The sequence below is a fragment of the Nothobranchius furzeri genome, chromosome 2, assembly GCF_043380555.1.
Source record: "Nothobranchius furzeri strain GRZ-AD chromosome 2, NfurGRZ-RIMD1, whole genome shotgun sequence".
Classification (NCBI taxonomy): domain Eukaryota; kingdom Metazoa; phylum Chordata; class Actinopteri; order Cyprinodontiformes; family Nothobranchiidae; genus Nothobranchius; species Nothobranchius furzeri.
In genome coordinates, this window is record NC_091742.1 from 12,069,148 (window position 1) to 12,079,384 (window position 10,237).

The 10,237-nt window shown below is 44.3% G+C and overlaps 1 protein-coding gene across 2 annotated transcripts in view; it reads right to left on the bottom strand.

Annotated features, from left to right (window-relative positions):
• The window catches only part of jag2b (jagged canonical Notch ligand 2b), a 50,603-nt gene extending 42,776 nt beyond the window's left edge, over positions 1 to 7,827 (bottom strand). For both annotated transcript variants that reach the window (XM_015947644.3, XM_015947643.3), the window contains exons 1-2: positions 7,529 to 7,827; positions 6,678 to 6,986 (exon numbers count right to left, since the gene is read on the bottom strand). In XM_015947644.3, the coding sequence (XP_015803130.3) occupies positions 6,678 to 6,986; positions 7,529 to 7,597 (378 nt within the window). In that variant the 5' untranslated portion in view covers positions 7,598 to 7,827. The remainder of the gene's footprint in view (positions 1 to 6,677; positions 6,987 to 7,528) is intronic.
• Between the last annotated feature and the right edge of the window lie 2,410 nt (positions 7,828 to 10,237).

Sequence of the window (10,237 nt, forward strand, 5' to 3'; positions counted from 1 at the left end):
GAGAAATAATCACTACTGTAATTAGACATCTGTGGGACAAACAAGCTAAAGATGTAGCCTGCAGCCCAAAAGTACAAACACACACCTGGAAGAGGAGACCTCTCGTTTAACTGCGGCCTGGTTGGTTAATTGCATAATCCATACTGAGCTGAGCTGAACCACAGGTGGGATTCATGAGAGTGCTTTTCCACACAGCAGCACTGGGACCAGAAGATGGGTGGGGGAGGGAGGCATGGAGAGGGAGGATAATTGTTTACTAGAGGCCTATGCAGCCATCTCCTAGCAACAGCCCTGATGAGCTCCGTATCAGGTGTGGCTAACCATGACAGCATGCATTAGCCTCTGGCTCGGTGCATCCAAACCATAACCGAGTGCACGCTCAGGCAGAGGAAAGGCCAGAGGGAAGAGAAAAATTAAAGAGTCTTAGAGGAGTGGACATGTTTATGAGTAGTCAGGGTCTGTCTTGCAGTAGAAATGTTGTCATGTATCCATTTCAGGGGCAGGTGCTAAAACGCTACCATCTGGATTTAAGAGACTCCTCAAGTCCTTAATAAATAAAAATTATAAGAAACAGGACACAGACGCGGAAAAGTTAGAAAACAACTGACTGATTTATTGAAAGCCCAAGTTCACCGAGAAGCTGTCTTGATTTTTAAATGTGATCGGTCTCTTCTATCCCCGTTTCCTGCATTAGCCGCTGATGGAAGAAATAAACGAGGAAACGCTCGAGTCAGAAAAGTCCCTCAGATCTACGCCACAGCAAAAACCTGCATTAATGGACTCACCCATCTCGGCTCGTGACGGGGAACGCTGTTGTTGGTTTAGCGTCCAGGAAACAGCGGAGAACGTCTCTGCTAGTAGAAGCTAACTGTTAGCATTAGCAACTTCACTACGGGGCAGAACTCCTCCAGGCTTGTGTTATTTGTAGAGACAAAACAACGTTACAGAGCAAACAGTCAGTGGTAGAGTCGTGTTGCTGTTAGCCAATCAGAGGAAAGATGTCCGAATATCAGGAAATAGTCTCCTACACCCATCTCCTACATTAGCTTCTGAAGGTGAAACTCAAGAATTAGAAAATCCTCACAGATCTACATCACACTGAATTAGCATTCATGGACTCACCCATCTTAACTCACAACAGGGAAGGTTGTTTTAACGTCGGAATCAGCAGAATGTCTCTGCTAGCTTAAGCTAACAGTTAGCATTAGCAACCTCAACACACGGCAGAAGCTCCAGGCTTGTGTTGTTAGTGTCCAAATATCAGGAAATAAGATTCCAACACCTGCCGTCTGACGCTCAGCTCTGGTGTGGGCAACTTTCCGGTCTAAGAAACAGTGCACCGGTATATTTCTTCCCTCCAAGAACATCTTACAAGGCATTCATTGCTACTAGAGGCCACTGCAAATGTACTGATTAAATTAGTCCTTAAAAAATAAAAGACTTTCTTTAAGTTTTATAAGTACACACTCTGCAGACAGCCTTGTGTTACTGTAAGCTAATCTGTAAATGATGCTGGAGAATGTTTCTCTGCTACTTCAAACATTTTCATACCTAAAAACAAAAAAAAAAGTCTTAAGTGCTAAAAATTCTGGATTTCTAAATCTATAAAAAGTCACCAGACACATTTTTGTTTTTTGCTGCTGCACAGTCTGAAACATGTCATCCGTCGTCTAAATATGCTCATCTTCCCCAACAGCAGCACCATGTGAGGACTTGGCTTTTCGTCAGCTACTCGTTAAGTTTGGTGCTTTTGCCTATGTGAGACTAGTGGTCTGATTATCCAAGCTCCAGTAGATACAGTTGCAGGCAGGCTCACGCCAAGCAAACATCCGGCTGATGTAGCCGTGGGGCAGGGAGGGACTGGAGAGAGAGGCAACTAAATTCCAACAGCAATTTCATTAGTGATCAGATGGCATTAAGACGTCCCAGAATATTCTCTCCTGGACAGCACAAACTACGTCGGCTAACAAACCAGAAACCAAATCAGACTGGACAAACGAGATTTGAACTCTCAGCTGTCTGCTGAACTGTCCTCGTGTTCGACAGAAGATCCTTTGAGTCTACAACGTCAAATCAGCTGAATGTCTCCTAAAATAGGTCGGGAATTAATTTATGTCTGGACATAAACAGATAAAAGGTATCAAGAGCTTGTTATTGTCAAAATAAATAAGACTGATTCTAATTCAAACAACCATTTAAATGAGTAAATGTTAGAAATGAGATTTCAGTTGTGACATCGGTGCTCAAGAAATCACACCGACACACAAGAGCTTCCACTTGACAACTTCCATCATCAGCTGATTTCACTCCTGTTTGATACACGAGTCCTAAAATTTTAACTGGCATGCTGACGGCCCGAAGCCAAGGAATTTCTGGAGAATTTCCACAGTATGAATCATGGAATATCTGTTAAAAAATACCCTCAAGCAACCCAATTACACTGGCTTTGTGACAGATAACCGATGGGAGAGGAGGCTGATGGGAGAGGAGGCTGCAGTTTTCATAAAAAACTGATCTTGTTACAACGAAGGAGATAATTACTTTTTAAAAACTTTGGTGATGAAACCAACTAGGCTGTGACTGACGGCTAATAGTTGGACACACAAAATTGCGATACAAGATGCATATAATCAATTTGAATCAGGCAGAATTAACTTGTGTCACAACTTCCTTGTTTATTTTTGTAATTCCGTCTCTCTGCATGTCGCAGCTTAGCTCCCCAGGTCGCAAAAACCCACAGAAACCGAACAGAGACGAGTTTGAGACAAGCTCCACATCACTGCAACAACTCTGTGACTACTGGGAGGGAAAATCAGTCTTGCAAAATTCAGAAAATGCTCTAAACTTCATCAATTGTTGCGAGTAAGGCATTTAATTCAAATGAGGACAGGGAGAAGCACTAAGGAATGTTTTGAAACATTTTGGAGACATGATCAGAGATATTTTCCTGTGGAAGAGTTAAACGAAAGTGAGCTTAATGCTAGCTCACATTTAACTACTCTTATCACTTGTGAGCAGACAAAACTTGCTGAAAATTATTTAGGATATTTTTCTTGTTAAAATAGTTTTGCTCAACTCCTGGAAACTAAAATGAGATTAAATCCAGACAGATTCTAGTGGGCAACTCTGCAACTATTTTGAGACTAAAGTCTTGCAAATATTTTGTTCAAAGCATCAGCTTCCTGAGAACAAGGCCCTGCTGCTCATATGAAAAACAAAGAACCCTGACTCGTGAATGTTTGAAGACATTTTGGAAACTCCTTTTTGAATATGCGGTTTTAAATTATCACCAGCCATCAGCCCAGTAATGGGCCATTCTCATCTGTACCGGGTCGGCCCGGGTAGCCCCAGTCGGCCACAGCCTGGCCCGGTTGATTCCACACATCCTTGTCTCAAGCCCATGTGGGCTGATTCTACCCACCAATCAGAGGCTTGCTCTAATGGAAGGTGTGAATTTGCTGTCAGCAGTGGGTGTGTTGGCCCTGGTCGGCTTGAAGCAGACCCCCTCGAGAAGAGGGCTGAGAATGAGCCTTGGTTGGCCCGGAAAAATACCAGGCCACCCAGATATGTAAACAACCTACGCTACCCGGCCCGGGCCGACCCGGTACAGATGGGAATGGCCCATAAGTTACTGGTATTCTATCAAAACACACCCCCTATCCAGGTGTGCCACTGAGCCTTTCTGTGCATGTGCATTTTCACACCCATCCATCTGTGCTACTTCACTTTTGGAAAAGCCGTTTTACAACGAGGATTATCCCAAAGGCTCATTTAATTCTTGTTTTTGTACTTGTTGCACCTGCTCATTGTCGCTGCTTTAGGGTAACAAATGAACATTTGTTTTGTTTGATCATTTTGACCCAATTTTAGCCAAACTTAAACTAGCCTTACTAAAAAAACTTTTTTTTTTAAATAGAAACTTTAATTAAGCCATGTTATCTGCTTCGTATCTTTAGTAAATACCTACTGCACATAAATTACATTCATCTGCCCAAACCTTCCATCCTGTTTTTCAAAAGAGATCAATAAAAGATTTAAGCGTGTACGCACGATTTTTGGCCACGACCGATGAACAGGGCTCAATTATAGCAGCGGAATCTGTGGTCATCTTTGAAACTGTCTCCACATTCAACTGGACAGCACCTGGACCAATCGGAGCAATGAACAACGTGATGCATTATCGCCACGGGTGTCATCAACAGGGGAGGCCGCCATACACCAAAGGGAGAAGCAAATACATCATTTTTTTTTAAATAAATGACTCAAGAGAACAGATCGGGTATAAATTGTCCAGAGTCGATGCCTCGACCGAATCTTTTCCTGCTGCTACGGTTGGTCTAGATTTCCAGGCTAGCCCTGCTTTACAGTTAAGGTGATTTTAAGAAGTTTTAGCTTGCTCTTAGCACCCGCTAGTGTTCCTTAGTTAAACCAAAAGTTAAACTTATCTCCTCACTGTGTGCTCGTCTTTTTTCACACCTTAAACTGCTAAAATGCCTCCTCAGACGTCAGTTTCTACAGGAGTGACTCATCACTAAATGGAACAAATCAGCTGTGTTCATGATCTAAAACATGCTGGAAGTAGACTGCAGCGCCAGGTATGTCAGCCCTACCAAGTCCAACTGGGACCGAACCGGCAACTCTCAAGTTGCAAGTGCAATATTCCGGCAGGCCAGCGGTGAGAGTCTGACTGACATTTCATTAACCTGTAAAGGGTCAATTTAGCACAAACTGGCTTAAGAGAACGATTAAAAAACCTGAAAAAGTCACTTAGTGTGTTTTAAATGTTGCATTTTCCAACAGGGTAACAGAAATAAACGAATCACCGGCTTTAGGTTCGGCCAGTCTGATGCTCACGGCCCTCGACGTCCACCTGGGTTTAGGCGGCATGGGATGAAAAGACAAACGGTTTTACTGCAACTGAAAGATGCTCAGAAATAACTTTGCAATTAAATATTTCCAACATCGTTCAGCACCATTAAGAGCCTAAATAAGCTTGTTTACACACTGAACGGAGACAAAAGACGAGTCCAACCCTCACTTCAACAGGACCCAAGCTGCCACTGGATCCGGCTCCTCAGGGATGACAACAACCCTGCAGCCAGTGGCACCCCCACAAGCTTGCCGTGACATCTGGCACTGGGATAGTGCACCGTTATCAGCTGGAGCACTTACCAGAAGGACAGCACACCAGAATAGCCCTCTTCACCTCTGCCTCGAGGTGTCCGTCAAGGACTCCAACAAGAGCCTCTCAGAGGTTTATTTTCTGTGTGACGTGAAGCGTGAATCCAAAGAAACAGGTGAAAAAAACGCCCAACGGCCTAAACACGCGCTGCGCTGCTTTAGCATACGGCCTCTAGTGTGTGAAATCACACCTTTGCCTTTTTCCGCTGAAGGGAAAAAATGTTATCCGAGTCGAATGTGATTGATGCCATTTTTGGGAATCCGTGATGCTGTGCAGAGAAAAGACTTGATGCAAAATGCAACAAAATCATCCGTCTTCAAGACAATCTTTGGTTTAAAATATCAGACGGGTTCAGGAGCGTTTGTCGGAAACGTCGATGGCCCTACGAGCTTTGGGAGTCGTCTCACACGTCCAGAAATGTGAAAAACAAGATTTTCTAACCAATTTTAACATTTGAACTGTTCTTTTCAATAAAATCAAATGAAATATCTTTTAAAATAATCTGCTGACTTAAGAACACACCTTTTTCCATAGTTCAAAATCCAAAACCCGGCATGCACCAAGTTGTTTCAACACATTCATGCTGAAAGATCGGAATCCCAACAGAAGCCGTGTTTTATTATCATCTCAGACTGCAGCATGTTTTATTTTCTCCCCCTTAAATGTCTCTTCGTGTGCCCAATTCATCAGCTATCACTCATCTGCAGTCACACCAGCTTAATTGCCCTGAAGGGGCCACCAGGGGCCACCTGGCACCCTCAGCAGGGGAGGAGGAGGAGGAGGAGGAGGAAAAAAGGAGGAGGAGGTGTCAAAACCAGGCAGCAACACATTCAGAACCACTGCCGGCAGGCATCGTTCACTTCATCTGAGCACACAAGTCAAGCTCTTGGAATAATGTGGCTCATTCATCATTTTCACAGAGAATTACGCAAATCCTCCAACCTACGAGCAGGAGCGCTCCATTCTCACACACCTGCCAGAGCCTGGTGGGTTTGCATACGAGAGAAGGTTCAACACTTCACGGATCGGCTGTCAAACAGACCCAGAATAGTAAAAAGAAGAGTTGGAGTTCCTCCACATCTTTGGCAGGTGGAAGCCAGTGACCTGGAGCAGAGCCAGTCCTCACCATATCGGTGTTATGTTGAAAGATGACCCAAAGACACGGTAGCTGCAACCGGATCCATGTAAAGCAGGCTATCATTTAGGTGTTTAAACACCATCATTTATTCTGAGATAAAACTAAATGCTAATTCCTTCATAAATTGGGTTTTGGCTGCAACATTTGGATGTTTTGGAGGATCTCGGTGCAACTTGTGCATCATTTGCAACTACTTAAATTGAATAATCCTTTTAATATCTAAATTATTTCTAAACCTTCAGCTTATATGATTTGGGAAACATCCAAATCATGGAGAGAAACTCCACTTCTCTGCAATGTGCGTGTTTTGTGCGTAGGTGTGCACATTTGGCGCAAATTTCACTGTGATGTACTCACCGGCCACGCGAACTGGAAGGGGATCACAACCTTGCCAGCTTCGTTGTTCTTCGTGGCGCTCTTAAAAGAAAACATATTTCCACCAAGAACGTGCGTAGATTCGCTCCCGTACGTGCACGCGCCTCCGGTGTTGACCTCTATCTGATACTCCTTCAGGCACACTCTGAAGTAGGTGTCGCACTCGTCGCGGCTGCAGCGCAGGTCCTGGGAGCTCCTGGCTCCGTCGCAGCACTCGCCGTCCGCCAGCTCACCGTTCGGGTTCTCCACGGAAATCAGCTGCAGCTCGAAATAGCCGGTGGACCGGGACACCTGGAGGCGACAGGGCAAGAGTAAAATCACCACTCATAAACATATTCACCCAATTTTTATTTTTATTCTAGTAATAGCACCAGAAATGGAGGATTTGTGTTGCGTAATCTGGTGCGTAAAGATGAGTTTTAGTTTGGAACAGGACAAACAGAAAGGGAGGGGTGTGGGACCAATTAATGCAGAGCAACTTGTGCTTCTCAGGTGAACATCCTGCAGCTTCTCCATTAAGCTGCAGCGAACTGAAAGTTCGGTTCGGGCCCAATTCTCACCACTAAAATAAATAAATGACGGTAAAATGGCAGAGTTGTGGTCCTCAGACTCCAGCCGTGTCGTGGTAACGCGACCGCATGCTCCACATCAGACGGCTGCTGCGTAATTCAATTAGCGACTAAAACGAAAATGATGCGAATGTGCGGCACCGGCGCAAAGCCGTGCTCCCACGCGCACCAACTTTCATCTCCTCCAGCATTTATTTGACCATAAATATTATTTTATTCTAAAGAGAAATAAACAAACAGCCTTTAAAATAACAAGCTTCTTACCTCCGTCCATACCGCCAACAGCAGGAGCACTATTGGGAAGCAATTCCTAATCCTGGTGCGATTCCACATGCCTCCGATTAATTAGAGTGACATGGGAGGAGGGAAGAGGGGGAGGAGGGGGAGCGATAAAAAAAGAGAGAAACAAACAGCCACGGACCCGGCGACCAGTTCCTCCTCTCCTCAAATGCAAATCCCAAATATTCACATGCGGCTGTCCGGAGTCCACCGAGGCGTTACATGCGTGTGTGTGCGCGAACGGGCGGCGGTTTGCGGCGCGCTGATGGGTCCACGCACAGGAGCGTCCCTCCGTCAAATCTCTCCACACAGCAACTGAGATGTTTCACAGCCCACAGCCTGAGGAGAGGACGTCTGCTTTGATTGGCAGCTCCGCAAACCACTTACAAATTGGCCTGCGGGCAGTCTCTGAGCCAACCGGATTAAGGGGCGGACAATAGTATAACACCCCCTCCTCCTCCTCCTCCTCCTCCTCCTGCACCTCCTCCTCCTAAAACTTGTATTCAGAATCATTTAAGCAAAACGCCATACAAGAGACGCAAACAAAACAGGACCAGGATGTAATTAAACGCATATTTTATTTCCCTCACACTCCTAATTAACCCCCCAGACAAGGAGATTACCACGAATAGAGGATTAATTTTTGTCTCCTTAAAACTTTAAGGAATATTCTGTGAAATTAGACAAATAATCTGTAATTTATGACATTCTTATTATTGCAAGCTGAGATATTTAATATAACACAAATAGAATCAAATGTGAGAAAACCCCACAGGTGAGTTTGGCTGCAACGTTATTGTGTTTTTTGCGGAAATAAAACCTCTTAAAAGGTATAATTGTTCTTCTAAAGCAGGACATTTTAGATGTGTTGCATTACGACAGCGTAGAGCGCCCTCTACTGCCCATAAAACATCCTGTTCTACTCTGAAAATGAAGCATCAGACATGCTGAATGTTTGTTTTATTGATTGACTCTTGAATTTACGCAGCTGATGGTGTGTTCCACAGGTACTATCCCATCTAAAAAACACCCATGGTGCATTCAGACGCACGTGCTCCCATCATGCTTTGGAAGAAACGCATCTCCAACCGGCTGCAGTGATCACTTTTCTATCTAAAAGTAGAATATTATTGCAGTTTTCTCATCTTCTGCTGCAGAATGTGAAATATAATTATTTTAACATTATTTTGTTGAATACCCCATAAACTACTAAGAGGAATTAAATAAAAATTGGAAAAGCAAGATGATTCAAGATGGTTGCCACAGCTAATAATTTCCCTTTTTACTGACATCGAGCTGAATCTTGGTGTTTTTGCAGCTGAAATTTTGGATGAAACTTTCAGAAACTTCACTGCAAATCCAAAACTGGTTCAGATTCAGTGGAGCTATTTAATCAATTTAAACTAAAAAAAACTCAGCTCATTTAAACTTCAATAAGACATTTGTATCCTGACAAGGGACTGGTTTGCATTATTATAAACCTGCTTTAGAGGTTCATTTTGCAGTGGGAGAATGAGAAAACATGACAGCCAGAATGAGCTTCAGGTAAACATCAGCACGCATCACACCGTCTGCAGAACAAGCTGGAAAACAAAGATGGAGGAAAAGCATCCAAAATCCTCACAGAACAAGATTCTGTAGCAAAAGTCTGATCAAATCCTCTGAACAGGAAGTAAAATTATCTCACGCTGCTACAAGGAAACTGCAAAGGAAGCAAACTAACTGCTTAAAGTATAAAAAGTGCTCTCTTTATTTTAATTAGAATAAATATTTTACATTTAAGTTTCCTCTAAAATGGTAAACGGCCTGTATTTGATATAGCGCCTTCTAGAGACCTGGAACCCCTCAAGGCGCTTTACAACACAGTCATTCACCCATTCACAAACACATTCACACACTGATGGTGATGAGCTACAATGTAGCCACAGCTACCCTGGGGCGCACTGACAGAGGCGAGGCTGCCGAGCACTGGCGCCACCGGTCCCTCTGACCACCACCAGCAGGCAACGTGGGTTAAGTGTCTTGCCCAAGGACACAACGACAGCGACAGACTGAGCGGGGCTTGAACCTGCAACCCTCCGATTATGGGGCGAGCACTTAACTCCTGTGCCACCGTCACCCCAAAAAGCCTCAGACAAAAAAACTCATACCAGCTTAGTGGCCAAAACTAGAAAACTCTAGAAACCCTCTTTTTGTGTGACAACAAGATGCAGAAGCTTCCAGATAAAGCATCACACACACACACACACACACACACACACACACACACACACACACACACACACACACACACACACACACACACACACACACACACACACACACACACACACACACACACACACACACACACACACACACACACACACACACACACACACACACACACGACAGACGTGTCACTGTCCCCCTCTCATCAGGCAACTGCCAGCCTGTCAGATAGGTCTGAGGATGCAGCAGATAGCCTGAGCCTCTGCAGACGCTTGACCTGGAAAGTTTCACACGCTGTCACAAACGCACAAGAACATCTTAAGGTGGATCTCATTTAATACAGGAAACGTGGAAATCAGTAAAAGCACCATCTTTCATTAACGTTCGTAGCGTCAGGACATCTTTCATCTTGATATTTTAACCGATTTTGCTGAGCTGGTGTTTATCTCCAGCAGCCATCAGGTGAGAGGCATGGGACACCCC